The sequence below is a fragment of the Diabrotica virgifera genome, chromosome 1, assembly GCF_917563875.1.
Source record: "Diabrotica virgifera virgifera chromosome 1, PGI_DIABVI_V3a".
Lineage (NCBI taxonomy): Eukaryota > Metazoa > Arthropoda > Insecta > Coleoptera > Chrysomelidae > Diabrotica > Diabrotica virgifera.
The window spans coordinates 89,672,292-89,698,707 of record NC_065443.1 but is presented as its reverse complement, the minus strand read 5'-3'; the positions used below and the strand labels follow the sequence as shown (position 1 = coordinate 89,698,707).

General features: G+C 35.4%; 1 protein-coding gene across 1 annotated transcript in view; it reads right to left on the bottom strand.

Moving 5' to 3' along the window:
• Positions 1 to 7,731: 7,731 nt before the first annotated feature.
• Positions 7,732 to 26,416, bottom strand: part of LOC114325871 (probable tyrosyl-DNA phosphodiesterase) — a 44,139-nt gene continuing 25,454 nt past the window's right edge. Inside the window, exons 7-10 of the mRNA XM_050642302.1 lie at positions 20,997 to 21,167; positions 17,602 to 17,820; positions 17,369 to 17,545; positions 7,732 to 8,107 (exon numbers count right to left, since the gene is read on the bottom strand). Of these exons, the coding sequence (XP_050498259.1) occupies positions 7,777 to 8,107; positions 17,369 to 17,545; positions 17,602 to 17,820; positions 20,997 to 21,167 (898 nt within the window). The 3' untranslated portion in view covers positions 7,732 to 7,776. The remainder of the gene's footprint in view (positions 8,108 to 17,368; positions 17,546 to 17,601; positions 17,821 to 20,996; positions 21,168 to 26,416) is intronic.

Below are 26,416 nucleotides of genomic sequence, written 5' to 3'. Positions count from 1 at the left end.
GCTTTTGTGAACGACTTGTTTAGACCTGTACACTTCATAAAGAAAGTTCTCCGACAATCTCCATTACATCTTAAATTATTCAATTTATTCGAATCAGAAAAATGTGAAAGACAATTCTCACAGCTGTATGTCGTGGTCAAAAATTCTATTGCAGTAATAAACAAGGTCGATGAAAGTAAACAAAAAGTAGAACGACTTACTACTAGTAACTCACAACACTCCACAAATCAAAACAAACACGTAAACACAACAATTAGCAGTTGGCCGTGTTGCAAATCAAAACATACACAACCTCACGCTACCAGAGTTACTGACTAACTGATATTTGATCATTATTTTTGTCATCATGCGGTTTTAATGTATTTTCTAAATGTGTGGCAAATCTCTCTGCCTTTTGCTCATTACTTCTAGCCCAGCTACCGTCTTCTAGTTTAATGAGTGGAGAATGGGTTACTGGTCTTTTTAGCCTTTTTGTTGCTTTCCCTAGTTGGTACTCCGTGTTGCTATCATCGGTCAACTCTCAGGTAATAACTGATTGACTACATAATATGGTGCATAAATCTTAATACGCATAAGCACAACAGTGAGTAAACTACAAGTACAAATAATTTTAGGGGTTTGTCTACGTGATAGAATACCTATAAGGGTCCTCCTCCTCCTAACTGCCTTCTCTATTGAGGTTGGCGATCAATATGGCAAACTCTCTGTTCTAGGTTTGATGAATTAAATCATTCCCTATTGTGTGGGTCCAATCTCTGATGTTTCGGAGCCAGGATTTTTCTTTCTGCATATACCCCTTTTACCTTCGATTTTTCCTTCTAATATTACCTGGAGCTGCTCAAATTCCCTATGGCGCATTATGTGTCCTGGATATGGCGTCTTTCTAATTTTGATTGTATTGACCAGATGAGTGTGTTCACTATTTCCAGTACTTCTTCATTCGTAATTCTGCTGGTCGAGCTTATTCTTAGCACTCGGTGGTACATCCTCATTTCGAATGAATTCAGTTTGTTGACGTCATACTGTTTTAATGTCCTGGTCTTACAGCCATATAGTAATAGAGACCACATATAACACTTTAGTGCTCTCAATCTAATTGTGACTGATAGCTTGGGGTTACAGAGCATTTTACGCATGTTCATGAAACCAGACTTTGCTATTTCAATGCGTCTTCTAATTTATTTTGAGTGGTCTAGCTGACTATTTAGCTCTCTGCCCAGGTATATGAAGTTTTAGGAACTCTGAAGGGTGATACCGTTTATGTTTAGTTTAATTTCTTCATGGGGGTTCTTATGGAATACCATGATTTTGGTTTTGGAAAGGTTAATGTCCAAGCAAAAATCTCTGGTACCAAACGAAAATCCAAAAGTTCACTTCAACGAAATAGTATTGGTAAATAAATATGTAAGGTAAGGTCGCCAATTAAGGCCACCTTAACGTTTAAATATCTGTAATATTTTATTCAGGAACAATATGGGAGAAAACGCTTGTATACGTATTGCCTAACATTTTAGCTATCGAATTTCAGGATAAAATACTTACTAAATAAATAAATATAAAATTTTAACATTGAATAAATCTGGAATATTTGGCCTTATTAGGAACTGGTAGCTTAATAAGGCCAGTTTCATTTTTTACGCAAATTGAGGTGGATAATAAATTTTAAACCTAAAAATTAAAGAACATATACAAAATTTAGTGAAAGAAACTTTTATTCATATTAAAAACAAAAATTTGTCAATACATTAAGCACACATATCGCACATTTACACACATCTAGGACAATTGGCTTTATTAGGACACTGTCTACTTTTTTTTATTTAACCCGGCACCTGCCACGTGGCTTTGCAAGGCGCCAAATGCCACGTGGGGTGCTCACAGCACCCCTTAAATTTTTTTTGTGATCTACTTGTTTAAAAAACAAAATAATGTGTTGAGTAACACAAGAATATAAAAAAACATGTTTTATTGACTTATTAGCCACTAATATGTTATAAAAGTTAAAAAATAAAATGAAAAAGGTGTCATAAGCAAATTAGCAAGTACCAAGCCATAATAAATGAAGTCAAGTAAAATATCTAAAAAAATTAAGATTTAGTGAGTATATAGTTCATATTAATAATTTAAATCATTTATGTCAATAAAACATGTAAATTTGATCTGTTTATCAAAAATACAACAAAAATTTAAAACTTAAAGTGCCACCTCAATTCGATTTTAGAGCTATAAGTTCAGAATGACACTAAATAACCACTTCAAATACTAACACATCTATGCTCTATAATATTATAGAAAGCTACTATGACACACAAGCTCCGTTACCAAACTTGAAATACCAAATATTTGATAATAAAAATATGTTATGGGGTGCTGGTAGCACCCCACGTGGCAGGTGCCGGGTTAACATAAAAAAATAATAAAAAGCAATATAGAGAAAAACAGTTCCAGTTCCTTAAAAAGTATTAATTTACTATCGCTTTACAAAGAAATAATAATTGGCTTATATTCATTAAGTACCATTTTAGTAATTTTAAAACTTACCTAAAATTTATAAACGAACTTCCGCACCGTAACAAACACGTGTCTAGTCTACTTGGCGCTGCTATGTGATACTACCGACTGAATGACGATTTTCACTGAGAAAGACATTTACGGTGACCTCTAATATATAATATCTATATTTAAGAAAATATTAGCAATTGGCCTAATTAAGACACTGGCCTTATTTGGCGACACTACCTTATACTAAGGGCATGAAATCCAAATTGCCAAGGACAATCAAACTTCCGAATTACAAAGAAGAATCACCTTAGCATCGATCGCATATAGAGCCCTATCATACATCTTCAAGAGCAACATGCCAAATTATTTGAAAAAGAAGACGTTTGGCCAATATAATGTGCTTCCAGTCATGACTTACGGCACCGAAACATTATCGTTAACCCAGGCCACAGCAATCAAACTTATAGTGGCCCAAAGAAAAATGGGACGGTCACTACTTGGACTGACTCTCAGAGACAGGGTCTTCTTCTTCAAGTGCCGTCTCCTAATCGGAGGTTGGATATCATCATCACTATCTTTACTCTATCCACCGCTGCTGTAAAGAGTTCTATAGAACTGCATCTAAACCAGTCCCTTAAATTCTTTAACCATGACACTCTCCTTCTTCCTATACTCCTTCCGCCTCTTATCTTTCCCTGTATTATCAGTCTTAGCATTTCATATCGCGGTCCCCTCATTACGTGTCCCAGATATTGTAACTTTCTTATTTTTATTGTGTTTATTATTTCGCATTCTTTACCCATTTCTCGCAGTACTTCCGTGTTCGTTTTCCTCTGTGTCCATGCTATTCTAAGCATTCTTCTGTAACACCACATTTCAAATGACTGTAGCTTATTTATGTGTTCTTGCTTTAATGTCCAGCTTTCAAGTCCATATTGTAGTATCGAGAACACGTAGCATCTCAAAGCTCTTGCTCTCAGTTCTAAGCTAAGGTCTTTGTTGCAGAGAAATGTTTTCATTTTTACAAACGCATTTCTTGCTATTTCTATCCTGGTCCTTATTTCTGTTGTTTGATCATTTTTCTCTGAAATCCAGGTTCCTAGAGACAGGGTCAGAAACGAAGAAATCAGGACAGGCGTCACAGATGTCATAGAGCGAGTAACATGGCTGAAGTGGAATTGGGCGGGCTATGTAGCCAGAATGATGTAACGGAGGTGGACCCAAAAATATACAGTGTGGAGAACCACGAGCAGACAGAAGAAGTAGAGGTAGACCACCTACATGGTGGACAGACAACGTCAAAAGGATTGCTGGAAATTGGTTGCATGAAACCCACGACCGACAAAACTGGAAGAAATTAGGAGAGGCCTATGTTCAACTTTGGATGCAGAAGGCTGGATGATGATAAATGATCAAGCCCAGCCTGTGACTTTCTTCTGATAATATGTCCATCATTATTTTTAGTTGGTCTTCTGTTTCCGCTAATACTACAGTGTCATCGGCATATCTTACATTGTTAATGATGATTCCATTGACTCTGGCATTTACTCTGACTTCAAGGCGATCTTCAAGAGAAGCTCTGTAATGTTCGGCATAGACATGTTCGTAGAGGGGACAGAATGCACCCTTGACGCACTCCTCGTTCTACACTCAGGTGCAAAAAAATCGATCCACTAAAAATTTGGTCATTTTTGAAGTTTTGAAATGCCTAAACCTGTTGTTCGATTTAAGTGATTTTTTTACCACGTTATATAGCTGTAATAATATTGTTGCTAAACCGTCACACTGTCACTGTATACTGAGTGTACGAATCAAACTGTGTTTTTTCTCAAAGTTCGCATCACCTTGTGGACTATTCTAGCACTTATAAAATACTGAAATTAAAACCTAACTATAGCCTCAGGTTTTCTTAACATTTTGTCTTTCGATTCATTCGCATATGTTGGATAATAAAAAGTTAGGTACTTTAACAACTGGCCATGTTCGTCATCAGTACAAGGTTTTTTGAAATAAGTGCGGCAAACTTTAAGGGGTAATTTTAAACATGAAAATAATGACAGTTTGCTTAATAATCATATGTCCGCAAACGTTTCGTTTGCGATATACGGGATGTTCAATATTTTTTTACAAACTGACAATTTATTTATTGCTTTAAAACCAGTTGAGATAGGCAAATCAAATTTGGTGGGCTTTAAGACGTAGTTATTGCACATTTTTTGACATACAATTAACAATGTTATATTCACCATTGGCGTGCGTACGGGTAATATTATGGGTCATAATACCCGTTTGCGCGCCAATGGTGAATATAAAATTCTTAATTGTATGTCAAAAAATGTGCAATAACTACGTCTTAAAACCCATCAAATTTGATTTGCACATCTCAACTGGTTTTAAAGCAATAAATAAATCGTCAGTTTGTAAAAAAAATATATTGAACATCCCGTATCTCGGAATCGAAGCGTTTGCGGACATTATGATTATAAAGCAAATTGTGATGGTTTTCTCATGTAAAATTACCCCCTAAAGTTTGTCACACTTATTTAGAAACACCCTGTACTGATGACGAACATGGCCAGTTGTTAAAGTACCTAACTTTTTCATTATCCAATATAAGCGAATGAATCGAAAGACAAAATGTTAAGAAAACCTGGGGCTATAGTTAGGTTTTAATTTCAGTATTTTATAAATGCTAGAATAGTCCACAGGGTGATGCGAACGTTGAGAAAAAGGCACAGTTTGATTCGTACACCCGGTATACAATGATAGTTTGACTGTCTAGCAACAATATTATTACAGCGATATTGTCAATGAATAAGGCTATAACGTGGTAAAAAGAAATCAGTTAAATCCAACAACAGGTTTAGGAAATTCGAAACTTCAAAAATGACCAAATTTTTAGTGGATCGATTCTTTTGCACCTGAGTGTATGTTTATGTAATTGGTATTTCCTTTGTCCATACCTAAGGGTACTGTACGCCAAGGAGCAGGACTATTATAAGTTATTTAAATAATAACATCACGAAAATGTAACTGGACAGGTCAGGAAGTGACGTCAACATGATCCTAATAAGGGGGGGGGGGGGTTACAACTACTTGATGATCTCTGGGGGATATGGAATAGTAATGGTGTTAAGCGTATAGAGCTCAAAGTACAAACAAATGGGGGGGTTATAAGCCCCAATACCCCCTGGTTACGACTATGGTCCAGGCTGGTGTGGGACTGCATTAGAGAACTGAATTAATTAGGAGACCGGAACAAGGTTGAACTTGTCTGGATACCAGGGCATTGAAAAGCTGATCAACTTGCTAAGAGATGATCGAATGGATCAAACGCACTGGCTGTGACTCTGGGTGTACCAATAGTGCAGTAAATACATATGTAGGGTTGTAGAGGACTGGATCCGAGAAAGTCATGTGTGGTAATCGGAGAGAATCCCGAAAGAAACATCTAGGAATATCTTCATTGGTGAACCATGTACAAAAAGAACAGAGGAACTGTTCCATATGGGCAGGAACAAACTGAGAACGGTAACAGGAATGTGACTGTAACGGGCGAGCACCAGTAAGAGAATCCCTTAACAAGATATGCATTTATAATGTAGACCTTCACTGCAGACTCTGTGGAATAGATAAGAAACCAGGAATGGGAAAACGTATTAATTATGCGATTGTAAGGCGCTGGGTCGCAAAACACAAAAACTATATGGACAACCAAGAGGAGATCCTGGTATATTTAGGGCACACCAAGCAAAAAACGCACTTCTGTACGCACTTCTACATGGTAAAACAATTCTAGACTGGATGTAGGAAACACAATAGGCCGGACCCAGGAAACAAAAGAAAAATGGGCAAGTAATCTAGCAAGAGCAGTTGATGATTGGTGGACGCAAAGAATTTTGGAATGGAGGCCCCAAATACAAGCTAACAGAAACAGAGGTCGACTAATACAGACTAAGTGGAGAAACATGCGCTAAGCCTGTGTTCAGCAATGGATGCTGGAGGCTCTATGATGATAATTACTATCTCACCTTGGCTACATGGAAAAATTATTTTATATATCATTACTATTAGAAATAAAACTTGTAGTTACTTCTCCTTCACTTCCCCATCCTTTTCTTATTCTTCTTTAACCATCTGTAGAACCTATTTTGACCATAGTTGCTTCTGCAATATATATTTTTACCTCAAACAGCTTTCAGTTTGTTATAACAAATCTTATCATTGATTATTGGATAGTTTTAAATTCGGTTTCTCAAGTTTTTCCTTCTTTTATTCGCGTCTTAGTTGATCCTACATCTTTTTTCATCCTAGTAGGTACTATTATCTGTTATAAAGATTAATCTACCTAATCTACGAGGACAACTATCCTATGCCTTCTATTCTTAAGCCGTTCATCAATTAGGAACTAGGATTGTCTATTTCAGGTTTATTGAAGTATACATCCTCATATCACCGTCGTACAAAATAAATAGATGTCCAGAATTTTAACAGTGGGGAATTGACGATAGCGAACAAAATCGGCATTGATTAATATTTAATACTAATATTACCTATAATAATAATAATTGTAATTGCATTTATTAAGTCTGTTATTCTTGGGGCCGGTACTTTCTGTCCCGATTAATTCCCGGTAGCCTGAGATATCGTAAATACAAAGATTCAAATTCCATTTTAGAACAATTTTTTAATTAATACCACTGTAGGTGTATACCACCTACAGTTTTTATGCATTCACTGATTTTTATATGAGTATTTGCCGTTTTAACTTCCCCTAGGATTTGTAGTTAAATTGAATATTGCTGCCGTTTGTTCCGCGCCATATTCTAGATAACCCGTTCAACAAGCAGCTTCTCCTGTCACGCCATATTTCAGACAACTCTTTAAACAACAAACCTATTTAGTTCTACTGGGTCACTAAATAGCAATTTATAGCAATTTATAGCAATGTAAAAAAAGGATATTATATAGAAAAAAACAAATATATTTAAAACAATTTATAAAAAACAAAATTTTATTCCATAAAAATAATTAAACGGATGAATACATCAAAGAAAATCACAAAGTTTGTGGATATAAAATGTAATACTTTTATTATATTTATCTTGGACTATTTCCACTATTTATCACCTTCGTATATCGTCTGTCATAATTTCTGTTAAAATTTCTGTCATATCAGAGTTTCTTACTTTTTCGTACTAACTACAGAGTGAAGTGAAAACAAAAACGTTTATTAGAAAGTAGTATAAAACTTTATTAATTAGAAATAAAAAATTAGTTACACCATGGATAATCGTCACGTTTGTATGACGTCAAAGGTAGATCATACATAAACGGAAACAATCGCTTATTCTTGTTATTGTCAGCAGTACTAATCTCAAAATATTCTTCATCAAAGAATGGTGGTAAAAACAAAACTCCAGCTTCGTATGATCTAATGTACACTCCCATATCCTTCCCAAAGCCTGATCCCCAAGCAGATTTGGACAGATTAGCACTCGTGAGCAAGAAGTATGCAATCTTGCTCAAACATGGGGATACTCTGCAGTAGGTTTTTATGTGGGGCATTGCTCTAGTTCTACCATGGGATGCTGCTTTCCATTGACTAAAAATTAGGATTTCCATTAGGAAGTATTTTAAATAACAGTCCTTGTTTTCATTCTAATTTTTACGTTACATTAACCTTGATAACAACTTGCAAAACATGAATAAGCAGCTTACGACGGTAGTCCGATAAGTAGTTAGCCTCACCGCCCGATGGCGCCTCTATCGCAAGAGAAATTTAGTATCGTGTAGCGCTCATCCTTCTTCTTCTTCAGGTGCCATCTCAGCTACGGAGGTTGGCAATCATCATAGCTATTTTAATTTTTGAGGCAGTAGCTCTAAATAAACCTACGTGCATAGAAATCGGCCCACCTAAAAATTTGGTCATTTTTGAAATCTCGTATTTCCTAAACCTGTTAGCCGATTTAAGTGATTTTTTAAAAATATTATAGCCTTATTCTTCAACAATATCGCTGTAATAATATTATTGCTAAACAGGTAAGTGTTATTTTATACCGGGTGTAACAATAATAGTTTGTTTTTTCCTCAAAGTTCGGAACACCCTGTGGAATATTCTTACGTATGTAAAATATTGAAATTAAAACTCAACTGTAGCCTTAGGCTTTCTTAATATTTTGCTCTTTGATTCATTCGCTTATGTTGGATAATAAAAAAGTTAAGTATTTTAACAACTAGCAACGTTCTTCATCAATGCAAGGTGTTTCTAAATAAGTGCGACAAACTTTAAGGGGAAATTCTGCATGAAAAATAATGACCGTTTCATTTATAAACACATGTCCGCAAATGCTTCGTTTTCGAGATACGGGATGTTGATTTTTTTTACAAACTGACGATTTATTTACTGCTCTAAAACCGGTTGAGTTATGCAAATGAAATTTGGTAGGTATTAAGAAGTAGTTTTTGTGTATTTTTTGACATACAACTAAGAATTTTATATTTAACATTGGCGTGCATACAGGTCATATTACCCGGTCATATTAACCGTGTGCACGCCAATGGTGAATATAAAATTCTTAGTTGTATGCCAAAAAATGCGCAATAAGTACCTCTTAAAACCTACCAAATTCCATTGCATATCTCAACCGGTTTTAGAGCAGTAACTAAATCGACAGTTGGTAAGAAAAAATTCAACATCCCGTATCTCGAAAACGAAGCATTTGCGGACATATGTTTATAAATGAAAAGGTCATTATTTTTCATGCAGAATTCCGCAGAAGTTTGTAGCACTTATTTAGAAACACCCTGTATTGATGAAGAACGTTGCTAGTTGTTAAAATACCTAATTTTTTATTATCCAACATAAGCGAATGAATCAAAAAGCAAAATGTTAAGAAAGCCTAAGGCTACATTTGAGTTGTAATTTCAATATTTTATATACGCTAGAATATTCCACAGGGTGTTCCGAATTTTGAGGAAAAAACACACTATCATTGTTACACCCGGTATACAATAACACTTACTTGTTTAGCAATAATATTATTACATCGATATTGTTAAAGAATAAGGCTATAACATACTAAAAAAATCACTTAAATCGGCCACCAGGTTTAGGAAATACGAGACTTCAAAAATGACCAAATTTTTAAGTGGGCCGATTTCTATGCACGTAAGTTTACTTGTTTTGAGCTGCATCCAAACCATTCGCTCAGGTTCTTCAACCATGAAATTCGTCTTCTTCCGATGCTTCTTCTGCCATCTATCTTTCCTTGCATTATGAGTCGTAGGATGCCATACTTCTCGCCCCGTACTGTAGCTCATCCTCCTTCTTGGTTCAATTTCCTGACCTGGATGAGTGGGTAGAACGAAAACCCACACTAATCTGTCGGAATGGGCTCACCTTGTTCACAGATGGATCCAGAACGGACGAGCTGGCAGGTGCTGGAGTCGGATTTGAGTCTAGTCAGGCTCTCAGCTGTCATGCATCAGTCTTTCAGGCCGAGATCTTTGCGATCCTGGTATGTGCTCAAGAGATTACAGACAGGGCTTGCTCAGGCAGGACCATCTCTATCTGCTCTGACAGCCAGGCAGCGCTAAGGGCTTTAGAAGCGCCCAAGATCAGCTCTAAGCTGGTTCTTGAGTGCAAGAGAGCACTGGATGATGTTGCTCTGACCAACAGGGTTAGGTTAGTATGGGTACCGGGACGCATCTAAACATTCCGTATATGTATTTGGCACCTAGTTTTCTATTGGTGCCTTGCAGCACGCGGCCATATTTCAACCAATAGGCGGCGAGGTGCCATTCACGTATACGGAATGTTATTCGGTGCGAAAGTCATATACGGAATGTTAAATGTTCGTAGACGGAAAAGACAACTTTTTATTAGAGTCGATTAAAAGGAGATTGATTTTAAAATACTTGTTAATGTATTATTAAATAAAAATAAAACAATTATAGCATATTATGGAATGTTATTTGGTGCGAAATTCATATACGGAATGTTAAAAAATGTTCGTACTTCGTAGATAAAAAAAGACGACTATTTTCGTCTGGTAGCACACAGCCCTAAACTTACACAGAATTGAATAGCTGAAACATATCTAAACATACTAAACAACACGTGCAAGTCATTAAAAATTCTGCGAAAGCGAAACCTTAGTCACATAAAGAAATAATGTCTCTCAAATCTATACCATTCGCATTATTTCGCACCAAATAACATTCCATATTAGGTAATAATTGTTTTATTTTCTGTAATAATACAACAAAATATTTTAAAATCAGTCTTCTTTAACTGACTTAATAAAAATAAAAAGTCGTCTTTTTTAGTCTACGAAAACATTCCGCATATGAACTTCGCACCAAATAACATTCCAAATACTATAATTATTGTCTAATTTTTATTGAATAATACATTCAAGTATTTTAAAATCAATCTCCTTTTAATTGACTCTAATAAAAAGTTGTTTTTTCCGTCTACGAATATTTAACATTCCGTATATGAATTTTGCACCGAATAACATTCCGTATACGTGAATGGCACCTCGCCGCCTATTGGTTGAAATATGACAGCGTGCCGCAAGGAACCAATAGAAAACTCCTAGGTGCCAAATACATATACGGAATATTTAGATGCTACCGGGACACACAGGTGTGGCAGGCAACGAACGGTCTGACGCCCTGGCAAGACAAGGCTCATCCACTCTGCCTACGGGACACAGCCTGTGATTGGGGTGCCCTTCAGTACTGATCGGAGTAGTCTCAGGGAGCTTCTTTTGCGGAGGTTCCAGGACTCCTCGGCCAGTGGTGGAGGTTTTAGACAGGTTAGGTTCCACATAGTGGGGCCATTCAAAAATCTCACAGCCCAACTTCTTCTGGATCGCAGAAGATGCTCCCTGGTGGTCAGTATGCTAACCGGCCACTGTAGACTCCCGACGGCACCTTCATCTGCTTGAATTGGCGGATGTCTCACGGTGCCGTCTATATAATGAGGAGGAGGAAACCTCCTCACATGTCCTCTAGAAGTGCCCGACATTGGCCTATCGGAGGTGTCAGATCCTGGTATCGGCATCTATGCGGCCAAGTCAGGTGATGGAGTTGCCTTTGAAGAGACTTGTGGCTTTTTGTGAGGCCACAAGGTTGCTGAACGATTAGACGTCCAGGGCTGCAGGAGGAGCTCCGATTTGTAGCCCCTGCTGATTCTGACAGACATGGGAGCCCGGTGCAGCCTGGGCCCAAAAACGCCGAAGATCAGGTTCTTCTGGACCTGTTCCGTAAGATAGGGGTGATACAATGGACCCGCCGCACAGTGGTGAATTTCGCCGAAAACCTGGCCAAAATGCAAAAATTATTATTTATTAGCAGAATTATTATTATTAGTTTATAGGTATACTCCGAGAAATTTTATGAACTTTGCTCTGTAGGTTTTTGAGAATCATAAACGGGCGTTAAGGGTAGACCAGTACAAGCAGATGGGCGCCCATATAAAAAACTTTTAGGAGGGGGGCCAGACGTGAAGATGTTGCACATTACATTTTGTATACGTTGAATAACAATATATAGTTTAAAGCACCAGAAAAGCTAGGGGTGGCCGTGGCCGTGCCCATGGGTATGGGCGCCTATGAGATCATATATTTAAATTAGTGTAAAGTTGTGATTGAACGACAGCGGACTGAATACAAAAAAGTGTGTTATACAATTATTGAGGCATTGTTCGGTTTTCATTTAAAACTATAGACGTGTATTATTTTGTTAGTTTATAGTGAATGCTATTTCTGGAGGTAAGTGGAGTATTTTAATATACTTTTTAGATTATTCGTAAAATAGACTTTATTTACAACATATTCGCAAAGTTTTAAAAAGGGAAAAGTAAAAGTCTGCTTTGGTCATCAAAGATTTTTAGCTTAATAAGTAGTTCAATATGTATATAAAAATTCCTCAAAAAATCATGTGCAAAAAGTTGCAAACTTCTTCTTCTTTTTCTTAATTTTTAAGTCCTTTTAGTGTTATGTATAATCCTATGTTTTTGCTTCCTTATTTTTATATTTTTTAATAATTTTTGTCGTGTGAGCTAAAAATTTTAATTTTTTTAGAAATGAAATGCGTTAACGATACTTTGTGTTAAGAAGCGACAAATTGGTAGGTAATAATTATAATTAATGACTTACTTAATTAGTTGACTTATTTTTGGGTTCTTAATATAAAGTATCGTTTATGCAAATTTTTGGATTCACTCGACCAAAATTATTAAAAAATATAAAAATAAGAAAGCAAAAAGATGGACCTATTGGGACCGTGCAAGTTCGGCAAAGCGACCTCTATTTCTACGCTCTGTACTTTTATTCGCACTTTTAATTATATTGGCCAATTATATTAGTCCTGGTTGCTGGATAATTGTCAAGGCCATAGTCCAAAAAAATAATAAGAAGAAAAAATAAGATGCAGGTTATGTTATGCAAACATAAACAATTGTATGTAGTAAATAAAATTAGTTATTAAAATGCAGTACTGCAAGCAAAATACAATTAATTAAATTTACCTTTATATAATAATTGCATATCATATCAGTATTGTGGAGCAATATATAATTTTTCTGCTTCAATGACAGAAGGTATGAAATATACGTCAATTTGACAATTTCAATTGACAATATGAATTATTTAAGATAGTTGCAATATTTCTCCGCGACTCGCGCACGGTCGTTTCTCGTTTCCCTTCCAAGTACTTGCACACCGCGAATACATAAAGGTAAAAGGACTTAAAGATTAAAAAAAAGAAGAAGAAAGCAAAAAAATAACAACAAAAAACGCGGTTGTTTGTGTAAAAAAACTGTAAATTTACTGGATCATCTGCTTCATATTTTGTTCTTACTTTATTAAATGACCATAACGTTAAAGTCTCTTAATGCAGAAATACTCCAGCATGTTACATTTTTTTTAAATGAAAAATTCCACTAAGTTTGCAACTTGTTGCAGATAATTTTTTGAGGAATATTTATATACATATTCAACTATTTATTAAGCAAAAAATCTTTGCTGACCAAAGCTGACTTTTTTACTTTTCCCATTTTAAAACTTGGTAAACAGTAAACGATTGAAAATTCTTGCCATTATTTTGTAAATATGTTGTAGAGTTTATTTTATGAAAAAAAAATCTAAAAAGTATAATAAAATACCCTGTTTCCCTCCAGAAATAGCATCCACTATAAAATAACAAAATAATTAATACACGTCTATAGTTTTAAACGAAAACCTAACAATGCCTCAAATGTATAACACACTTTATTTTATTCGGACCGCTTTCGTTCAATCCCAACTTTACACTAATATAAATATGTGATATGCTTGTATTGTTCTACCCTCAACGGCTGTTTATGATTCTCAAAAACCTACAGAGCAACAAGATTCATATAAAATTTCTTGGAATATATAAACTTAAATTTTTGCAATTTGGCCAGGTTTTCGGCAAAATTCAATACTGTGCGCCGTAGGAGGTCTGAAGTGTCTAAAGGGCTGACAAGTGGGCCCTGTTACAACGGAGGGTAACGTGACAAAAATATACAATCTCGTATTGGGTCATATCCTGCATGGAATTTTGGACATGAGAAAGTTTGCTCACTAAGGATAACAAGCGCAACCGTGAGACCACTTCACAGCAGTGTTTGACGCTGTTTAAGACTGTTCTATCGACCGGAAAAATGATGACTACCCTTTTCTGGGATTCACAAGGTGTGATCTACATTTACTATCTTGAGAAGAGCAAAACGGTCCTAGGGATTTGCTATGCCGAATTATTGGACCGATTCTACGTCGAATTAGAACTAGAAAAAACAGTCTTATATGGCGAAGGAAATAGTGTTCTTCCTCATCACATCAGCTCACACCTCAACCAAATTGCTGGAATTGGGCTGTGAACTACTGTCCCATCCACCCGAATCTCCAGATTTGTTTCCAAAGTTGAAAGTCACTCGCAGGGCAGACATTGGAGTCGAATGTGAAGGTTATCTATCCCGCCGCGGAGACGTATTTTGCAGACTTCGAAAATACCTTTTTTCAAACGGGTTAAAGAACTTGGAGCATTGCTGGAAGTATATCTAGCTAAAAGAAGACTATGTTGAGAAATAAATGAACGCTTTTTAAATTTTTTCGTTTTTCTTTTGTAGGCTAAGTACTTATCGGACTGCCCTTGTATTTCCCCTTCTAAAATTGCCATAGAAGATTGTAAAATTGTTACAATAAAAAAATTATGTATGTTTCTTTCAAACAAAAAACATAAGATACATAAATTAAATAATAGTTATTTATGTACCAAGTCAGTAAAGTTACCCTTTATCGAACGAGTCTGATATTATGAGCAGAGCGAGCATAGCGAGCGAGGCGAATAACAACGAGTTCGATAAAGAGTCTTTACTGACGTGGTGCATACAAAATTGTATCGCCAACAATTTGATATTGGTTTTAACACTTTCTTACAATTTACATGTTGTTCTGAAGCTATTTCCTTGTGGCATTTAGATGGGAAATAAGCCACAATTAAATTGAAAAAAATAATTTTATTAACGTTTCGACGCCCAAATCAATATAAAATATTGTCGTTGTCAAAATACAAAGTATTTTGTATTTTGACAACGACACCCGATTTGGGCGTCGAAACGTTAAGAAAATTATTTTTTCAATTTAATTGTGGCATATTTCCCATCTAAATAGTTAATTTCAATTTACAATTTAAAAACTTTTTAAATTTTAGACGTCATAACAATTTCATGACAGTGATGACAGATAACTTTAGCAAGATGGCAGCTTTGGATTTTTAATCGATAGTTATCGAATAATTTACTAAATCGGTAAAGTTTTAGTTAATTTTATATGAATATAATTACAAAATACTACAGAATTTTCCTTTTTGGCATATAGTCCTGTCGCCAGGGGGGTACAACGGCCTCCTTAATTCAGATGGACTTACCCAAGTTTTTTATGTATTTTGACCCGTAGAACACGAATTTTTTGGGTAACAGTTGATCCGGCTGTCGATAAGATTGTTATCAACAAAGAACTTGAGGAATTACATAGCAGCAATTTTTCGGAAAAAACATTTTTTTGTATTTTTTGGGTGATTTTCAGCAAAAAATGATCTTACAATTTTTTTCGTAGGATGCATAGTTTTCGAGATAAACGCGGTTGAACTTTCAAAAAATCGAAAAAGTTCAATTTTTGAACCGGAATAACTTTTTATTAAAAAATAAAATAGCAATTCTGCTTACTGCATTTGAAAGTTCAAGTCAAATTCTATCGGCCTAGATTATTTTCAGTGCTAAAAATTCAGTTTTTATTTGTCAAACAAAGCTATAAACACATAGTGTTTCCCGTGCCAAATGTATGCGTTTTAATGTACGTAATATACGTAGAAATTCTGTATGCGCGCCTACTCGTTCGATTTCAAATTAGAAATGCATTCAAAACATCATTCAATCACTATGTGTTTATAGCTTTATTTAACAATAAAAAAATATTTTTTAGCAATGAAAATAATCAAAGCGGATAGAATTTGACTTGAACTTTCAAATGCGGTAAGCAGAATTGTTATTTTATTTTTCAATCAAAAGTTGTTCGGGTTCAAAAATTGCAATTTTTCGATTTTTTTTAAGTTCAACCGCATTTATGTCGAAAACTATGCATCCTACGAAAAAACTTGTAAAAATATTTTTTGCTAAGAATGACTCAAAATATAGAAAAAAATGTTTTGTTTCGCGAAAAATCGCTGTTATCTGATTCCTCAAGTTCTTTGTTTATAACAATCTTATCGACATCCGGATCGACTGTTACCCAAAAAATTCGTGTTCTACGGGTCAAAATACATAAAGAATACTTGGGTAAGTCCATCTGAATTAAGGAGGCCGTTGTACCCCTACTGGCGACAGGACTAATAATTTCAATTGATAATAGAGAGTTTTTAAGCCCCTTATTTCAGCAACGTTAAACGTTATACGTTATTCTGCTCATGCGCATTAACAGAAAAATAACGTATAGGTAGAAATAAGATTCACGTTATTAAGGGATTACGTATTTGTAAGATTGCCAAATGTAATATATCTAAATAATAAAAAACGAAAAGAAAGTCATATGAGGTGAACCAAAGACAACTAGAATAAAAAATATAGTAACGATGTATAAAATTGTAATTAAACTTTGTTTTTCTTAAAAACTATCAGGTAATAAACATAAATATTATATAATTGAATATAATCTGCTTGGCAATCCTGGTAGAATAATTCTAAATTACACCATTTCTTGAGAAATCTGACACTTGACTGAATTGTCGTGTTAAACTTAGGATGGATGTTTTGTGTTCCTAAAGTAGTAAATTGTCTTTGGTGAACGTCTTAATACATGTTCTTCCATTATGGCAAATACTTCAATAAAATAAGTTATAGCACACAACTGCCGTTTTATAGGTTACGTTTGCCAAATGTCAATTAACGTTAATCTGTGCGCGTATTTTCTGAAAGGATTCAAAAACTATTTTAAGTAAACAAGTTATCCCTTTATTACTCAATGCGCATGATAAGTATAACGTTTACGTTTAACGTACGTCAAAAAGTAGAGGGCACAAAATCTCACTAATATCGCCAATTGTGTACAATATTTTTAATAATTAAAGTAAATAAATTTTAAGTTCACTCAAATACTCGCCATTCGATTACTGCCATCGACCACTTACATTCAAAGTCGGTCAATTTGATTAATCGCGGCAGGTAAAGTAAAATTCTTCTTTCAGTACAATAAACTGTTACTTTACTGTCGCAAATGAAGCCAAATGAGTACAATAATGAATGACTTTAGTGACGTTTGGCGATAAAAGTACTTACTACATATATTCTTGTAACCATTTTTGTTTTTCGTTTGTTGCCTTTGAATATGGTAAACAACCTCCGCTCTCATGGCTAAAATAACCTGTCATAACATTATCGACACTAGGATACACAATGCTGATACTAGCACTAGAATTCATAGGTTTAGGACTTCCCTTATGGCTGGCTAAACACCTTCAAAAAGATATTTAATATTAAAAAATGCATCAGTTACAGTCACATTGTTTTACCTCAGCAATGATCCTCTCAACCAGTCTGCCGGATTCTTTCCCATTGACCCAATACTTGAAGCTTGCGCTAGTATACCCCAAGACAACGGTCCTTCACTCTGAGGGGTAGTTTTGGCTGGTAAAACACAATTGCGTGAAAGAAGATCAGCCACAGCATGCAAATGGCTTCCATTAGAATTGGGATAATACTTTCCTGGGGCCGAATAAATAAAAAATACTCTAAAATATAATTTAACTTTAGCATGTAATATTTTATAAATATGTTATATACTTTTTTAATACCTTTTATTGTCTTTTATCTATTCTGTCTACAATCTAAAACTGCTTAAAACTAGAAGCGCAAACTTTAAAATTGCTGTTTTACTGAAAAATTTGTTTTAATGAACATATCATATCAGTATTATATGCCATCGATATGAATGAAAGCGTTGTATTTTCTCCTAACAAAAAATTCTGTGGAAAAAATGAAGGGCTGATTTTGTTTCATATCCCTTTCGTATTATCTCGGAGCTATCCCTATGATTTTGCATTTTGAATTATTTGAATATTTATTTTCTTGTAAAAGCTGTAAATAAAGCTTTGAAGGTTTATTTAATTAAAAATATCAAACGCACTAAAATTAACAACACAAAACAAAATTAACAACAAAACAAAACACTTCAATAACGGGTATGTCCTCCTCTCGCAGCAACGACTGCTCGCAATCTCTTTAGTATCGAATAAATAAGATGTGTTATCCTTGCCTGAAACGCTAATAGAAAAGTGCACAGAGTATAACAAGCCTATCTTTCTTATATTCGTGGATTATGAAAAGGCGTTCGATACTATAGATCATCATAAAATGCTTCGAGCATTGGCGGACTGCCGCATTGACTACCGATATATCGCCTTGATTAAAAGTATCTACGAAACTGGTACAGCTTGTGTTCGACTTCATGAAGATACCAAGAAATTTAGAATAGAACGTGGAATTAGACAGGGTGATACTATCTCCCCAAAATTGTTTACAGCTGTTCTTGAATATATGTTCAAGCAAATGGAAGGAGAGGATAATATGGGAATCAATATAAACGGGGAGGATCTGAACCACCTAAGATTTGCCGATGACATCGTTTTAATATCTGATAGAGTTGATAAAGCTACAAAAATGCTGCACACGCTCTATAAAGTGTCAAAAACAATTGGTCTTAAAATTAACACCTCAAAGACAAAATTTATGACCAACCTTGTAGTCAGCGATAAAATTCAGATTGAGAGTCATAGCATCGACAAAGTAATAGCTTACAAATATCTAGGGCATGAGATTCGCTTAGGCCGAGATAACCAGACAACTGAAATACAAAGAAGGATAGGTCTCACATGGGCTGCCTTCGGTAGATTAAATAACATTTTCAAGTCTAATATTCCAGTTTGTTTAAAAAGAAAGGTTTTTGACCAGTGTGTTTTGCCGGTTCTTACATATGGTGCAGAAACACTAACTCCGACAAAAAGAACAATAAATAAAATAAGAGTTACACAACGCGCTATGGAAAGATCAATGTTAGATATTACCATCAGAGATAAAGTACCGAACCTAGAAATAAGAAGAAGAACAGGAGTCACGGAGGCAGTTGAAAGAATAGCCATGGCTAAATGGGCTTGGGCAGGACATGTTGCCAGACTGACGGATGACAGATGGACCAAAAAGATTCTGGAATGGCGACCAAGGCAGGAGGCATATCGAAGCAGAGGACGACCACCGACTAGATGGACGGATGATATCAAGCGCATCACCACAAATTGGATGCAAGAAGCTCAAGATAGAAATAGGTGGAAATTTTTACGGGAGGCCTACGTTCAGCAGTGGACAAATATAGGCTAGTTGATGATCCTTGCCTGGGGAATAGCCCGATATTCCCTCCACAGGGCCATAACTGTACCAAATTTTCTGGAGGCCTAGGATGACGGCGAATAGCTATTTTCAATGCGTCCCATAAATGCTCGATAGGATTGAGATCTGGGCTGCATGCGGGCCATTCTAATCTTATCAATCCAACCTATATTTAAGATGTTTATGTTTATAAGTCAATCAGTGTTTTTGTTTACAAAAAATTGTGTAACTCTTACAACAAAAAAGATATTTTGATAATTTCAAAAACAAAATCTTAAGGACACCTCCGAGATAATACGAAAGCGGTACGAAACAATATCAGAGCTTTAATTTTTCCATAGAACTTTTTTAAAGTTAAGAGAAAATACAACACTTCCATTCACCCCCGTATAATGCCATCTAAGCAAAAACATTTTTGTTATTGGAATAATAACAAACGATATCAATACATGTACAGCTGGTTCCTAAAAAAACTGATGCGACTCTTAGTAAGATTTGATCATTTTGGGCAGTGTATTTGATTGGTCTGACATATTATATTTATTATGACAGACAAATAATAAAATAAACAAAGAAACAAACAACAGACAACTGATTACATAATGTGAATTCATAAATTGTAATAATTATTAATATATAGGGTGTCCCAAAAGTAGCGGAACGGTCGAATATTTCGCGAAATGAACATAGGATCGAAAAACTGAAAAATAAGAATTCAATATTTTTCAAAAATCTATATACACGACCCCCACTCCGCCCCCTGGAGGTGGGGGAGGGAGGGGTAACTTTAAAATCTTAAAAAGAAACCCCCATTTTTTATTGCATATTTGGATTCCTTATGTCAAAGTAAGCAACTTTTATTCGAGATATTTTTTCGAATTGTGGATAGATGGCGCTGTAATCGGTGAAAACGATTTATCGTGATACCATAGGTAAATTATAGAAACGGTCTAATATCTCGATAAATACACTTTCAAGTGAAAAACCAAAGAATACGTTTTTAATATTTTTCAAAAACCTATCGAAAAACACCAAATACGACCCCCCACTCCACACACTGAAGGCGGTTGTGGGAGTAACTTTAAAATCTTAAATAGAAACCCCCATTTTTTATTGCAATTTTGGATTCCTCATAAAAGAATAAGTAACATTTATTCAAAACATTTTTTAGAATTGTTGATAGATGGCGCTAATAAATCGCATTTTTCCGATTATGGCGCCATCTATCAACAATTCTAAAAAATGTTTCGAATAAATGTTAATTATTTTTTATGAGAAATCCAAATCTGTAATAAAAAATGCGGGTTCCTATTTAAGATTTTAAAGTTGCACGTGTTGCAGTTTTACAAACTGTTGCAAGAATCTGGAAAATCGGAATACAAATAATAAAGTTATAAATTGTCAAACTTAATCAAAGATTTTTAGTGGCGGAATTTTGTGCCGGTGAATGTATAAAGAGCAAAGTAAATGATACAGAAGTAGAAATTTTTATCTTTGTACTCATAAATATTTAATTGTGACTTACCGAATAGCACTAAAATCAGCTTTCTGTACATATTCTATAAAAGGCTTTAAAATAGACTCATTGTAAGTTCTTAAGTAACTTAAAAGGTGTGTCTTAAATTTCGTAGGCGAGTCTCCATCTTTTTCTGAACATGAATCTGGAAGTCTTTTGCAAGCTGGACTAACCCATAACCTACAAAAACATTATAATTATATCAAGGTTTCATGCATAGACATATAATACCTAGGCTACGTGCTGCAATCTAAAACCATGCGACCAGTGCGACAGAGAAAAATTACTGTATTAGGTAAAGGCATCCCTTTCTAATCGATGGGGTTTATCAAATCGGCAGCAGTGAGAAAGTCACGTGGTCGATAAAACCAACGTCATAAAAATCTATTAAAAAGGAATGCCTACACCTAATAGTAATTTTTCTCTGTCGCATTGGTCGCATAGTTTTAGATTGCAGCGCGCAGTCTAGATATTATAATATGTCTATGGTTTTATTTATCATATTGGTATAACGGCACGTAAGTGTTTTTAGACTATGCTGACTATAAATGAACAATAGAAATCAACAGTTTTAGAAATATTGACGAAATACGTAAAAAACTACTAATTTACCGATTTCTCCCCTATCTCTCCCCCAAACCGGACGCTCAAAATGGTGCAACTTTTTACTGAACAATATGTGGACCATATAGAACAATTTGGTGTTGGAGGAAAACTTTTACTTTGGATGTCTGGGTTAAACCTATTTTTGGACCAATTATACTCGTACCTCCGTAACTTTGGAACTGTTCATTTTAGAAGTATTATGCATAGGGCCTTTTTTTATTTCAAATTTAATGTAGAACATTTTTGTATAGAAGGTTGTTTATGCTAAACCGCATAGTTTTAGAAATATTGACGAAAAACATAAAAAAACTAAGAAATTTACCGATTTTCCTCCCTCCCCCCCCCAAACTAGGGATGGCGGTTATTGACAAAACACCGGTTTTTTTTACTTACGGTCTAATCTAACGGTTATAACCGGTCACTCAATCCTCCAAGAGCTTAATATTCAGACTCGGCTTTCCTCTATTTGGCTCTCCAACGTCTTAAAATTTTTCGGCCATATTGCAAGACGAAGTGATGATAATCTTGAGAGACTTATAATTTCGGGAAACGTTGAAGGGCGCAGAAGTAGAGGTCGCTCACCTACTCGATGGACGGATCAAGTACAGAAAGTCAGTGGAAAAACATTCTCTGAATCCATGAGGGAAGCTCAGGACAGAAGCCGATGGAAAGAGATAGTTGCTCGTATTATAGGGAATCACGACACTCAGCAATGAGGAAACAACTGAGGAGGAGGAGGAGGAGGATAACCGGTCAAAAAATCCGGTTGTTCCAAAAACCGGTTTTCGGTTTTTTGCATTAATATCCAATACCCAATAGGTTACAACGTTACATTAAATTGCATTTAAGGTTGTGATACTCCATTCGAATCGATATCAATATTATCCATATCGATACTATCGATATCGATACCAATATAATCAATCGATAAATGGCGTCTGCATGTATTGGGTATTGCGCAGTGGGATAGGGAAAGTGGAATTGAAAGTTCGAACTAGCCAATTGGGATTGTTGGAGAACTGTATTCTCCACCCAAAATAAACTCTATTTCACCAACAACAAATTTCCGCGCCGCCTCTGTAACAACCATAAATGATTCCATCACGCAGTGTCTGGAGAAATCTTCCAAGAATGTTAATCTCCGCCTTCTTTTACCCAAAGCACCCCCAAACCGGGAAAATTTGTTAACGGTATGCAAGAGCGGGGTGCAACAGTCAGTCAGTCAACTATCAACACTCATTAAGAACGTACGCAAAAACCTCTTTTCATTTACGCTTTTTCGAAGAGAATTCTTCACGCCGCAATTAGCAAAAAGCCGGTACAAAGTGTAAATATATGTGTAGTGGCGTCTTTCACGGATAAGTTGTTAACTCAATTGTTCACCTGTAAAATTCTATTTCTTGCCCTTTTCAACTTCATTACAGTCATAGCAAAATAGAAAGTGTTTTATTTACATTAACAATTCAACAGGCCAGAATTACAGCATCTTACGGTTCATTAAAAGTTCTCCTCTTAGCTATCGAAGGCTTAGCGACACATTGAACTTACTGCAAGTGCAAAACGCTGGAAAGAGACATTGGAACTACTCCAAACTCTCCATGGAGGAATGTTGAACACCGGCGTCCCTCCATTTTGTTCCTCCGAGACCGGATTTTATTTCTAAGAGCCGAATTTGGCCCTTAGAGCCACATTTGATCCATCGACCGAACTTTTCTGGCCAAAAAACACTCAATTCAAGTTTCTATCTAATTCTATTATTTTGTTAAAAAACATTTCTGGCTAATGCCAACTCTTTCTAAAAGACATTATAAGTGTCGCGTTTTTCGGATATTCTCGTCGAATAGACAATAATTCCAAGAGACAAAGTGATTGCGTTATTTATTCTACGGACAAATAAACATTCTGTGAACAAAAACAGTGATAATAGTTTACTTCAAGAAGTGGTGTTCAAGGACTAGCTGATTCCAGGAAAAGCAGCCCACATTCAAGTACCAAGAGCCCAGGGGTGACGTACAAAATAAACTTTTCTATATATGTAAATTCAAAAAGTTAATTTTCAAAGATCTCTTGCGAAATGTTACTCTAATAAAGTTAAACACTATTTAAAGAACTATTCAGGGTTGAATTTTTGGTTTAATATTGCATGCTTGTTAAAATTCAAAAATAAATAATAATTTCATTCAAAAATAAACAAATTAAAGTTATTACAATGAGCAAAAAAGGTTTAAGTAAATTATTAAACAAAAAGCATTCCATTCTAGATTCTGTTAATAGAATTCAAACGTGGCTAGAAGCAAACCATGACTCGGAAAAAGATGTTTTCTCATTCAAAACAAGAGAAGGTCGATTACAAGACCTGTTCTCTGATTACAATAACGTACAGGATGAAATTGAATTCCTGGACGATTCTCAAAAATGTGATCGTGCCATATTTGAAGAAAATTATTTTGCGGTTCTGTCAAAAATACAAAGTTCGATTAGAGCATTGGATATTACCAATACAGGGAGCGTCGCTGCTGCTAAGCAAGTGGCCGTAAAGCTCCCGGAAATAAGCATATGCAAATATTCCGGGCAAATAGGGGACTTCGAAAGTTTTTTTGAGCTCTTCGACACACTGATAATACAAAATCAGTCCCTTTCTGACATCCAAAGGTTTCTTTATTTGAAAAGTTACCTACAGGGTGATTCTCTTAAGTTGGTGGATTCTTTGAAAGTCACAAATGAAAATTTTTCGATTGCTTTAGATATTCTAAAGAACCGCTATCAGAATAAGGTCACAATCATAAATTCTTACTTAACAGAAATTATAGACATTCCTACACTGAGAAACAGCTCACCGCAAGCCCTCAGAAATTTTCTAACTACCGTAACAAAAAATATGCAATTGCTAAAAAAAGTGCAGAGCTCATTGATATAATTTTAGTTTTCCTGCTAGAAAGCAAATTAGATTTTTCAACAAGGAGACTTTTTGAAACTGAGCGAAATCATTCAGATGTACCAAAATTGGATGTTCTTCTTAAATTTCTTGAAAAAAGGTGCATTGTTCTGGAAAGCCTGGAAAATACAAATCCTAGGCAAGCCAAAAACGTAAAAGTTTCACATCATGCATCCAGAAATAACACATCAGAGGACTCAGATAAAAATAATACGTCAAATAATTTAGTTTCTGACTTTTATTGCATTTTCTGCAAAAAGCAAGGTCATAAAATTTACAAATGTCACTTTTTCAAAAACATTCAGCATGATGACAAAATAAAATTCGTGAATTCAAAAGGTCTCTGCGTAAACTGCCTAGGTAGGCATAATTCTAAAGATTGTTCATCAAAACATGTATGTACCGTTTGTAAAAGGCGCCATAATACAAATTTGCACATTGTGGCACCAAATAATAATTCGGGTAAACATAATACTTTTTCTACGACCCATAAAAATGAAAGTCCGTCCACTTCTACAAATTCAAACAATTACGAACGCGAACATTCGTCAAATTCAAACTTTCAAGGTCCTTCGTTTCAAGGGCAAGAACCGTTAACAAATTCCTTTTCTGCTTTGTCCGTAAAAAATTTAAACATACTTCTAGCTACGGCCAAAGTAACCATTTTCGACAAAAACGGGAAACCTTTAACGGCCCGATTGTTACTCGATACGGGAAGTCAAAATAGCTTTTGTACCCAGTGTCTCGCTGATAGGCTGGGCTACAAGCCATATGACATATCTCTAAACATTTCTGGCATAGGCCAAAGTAATTCGGTTTCAAAAAAGATGGTCAACATAAAAATGCATTCTAACTATAATAAGAAGTCTTTCAAAATTTCATGTGCCATCTTAGAAAATATTACTTGCAATCTTCCACAGTTCCGCATTCTTACAAAAAAATTACCAATTCCAAGGGACGTTTTTCTCGCCGACGATTCCTATCACAAACCTAGTCAGGTAGACATCTTGGTTGGGGCTGATTTGTACTACGACTTAATTCTTCTTGACATAATTCCTCTGGGCCCTAGGCTTCCAGTTTTGCAGGCTTCTCATCTGGGGTACCTAATAGCCGGCGTGATTGCTCCTCACTTGACGGCACCTACAGTAGCAAACAATGCTTCTGAAGATGTTGCTCTACTTTCTACGTGTAGCACGGACGAGCTGCTCACGAAATTCTGGAACATGGAAGAACTTTCTCAAAAACCTATTCTGTCGGAAGCTGACGAGCTGGCCGAACAAATATTTCAAACTACAACAAAGATCCTTGAAAATGGACGCTTTGAAGTAGATATTCCATTAAAAAGTGCACAAGAACACCAATTACTGGGTGATTCATTTTCTATAGCCAAACGGCGTTTTCTTTCACTCGAAAATAAATTCCAAAAAGATAAAAAATTATTTTTCGAGTACAAAAATTTCATTGACACATATATTTCTTTAGGGCATGCTGAATATGTACCTCTTTCGTTCGTAAATGAAAATTCGGACAAAAAATATTTTATTCCACATTTATGTGTCATCAACGAACAAAATAAAAGTACAACTTTGCGTGTCGTCATGGACGCTAGTTGTAAAAGCTCTACAGGAAAAAGTCTGAACGACATTTCATTAAAAGGGTATCAGGTTCAACCCGATTTATTCGACATTCTGGTTCGTTTCAGGCAATACAAATTCATATTTTCCTGTGACATTCAAAAAATGTTTCGACAGACGTGGATCAACAAAGATCAACGCTTTCTACAAAATATTCTATGGAGGGACGATACCCACGATTCTATAAAATGTATTCAATTAAATACTATCACATACGGGACGAATAGCGCCCCGTTTCTTGCGACGAGAGTCTT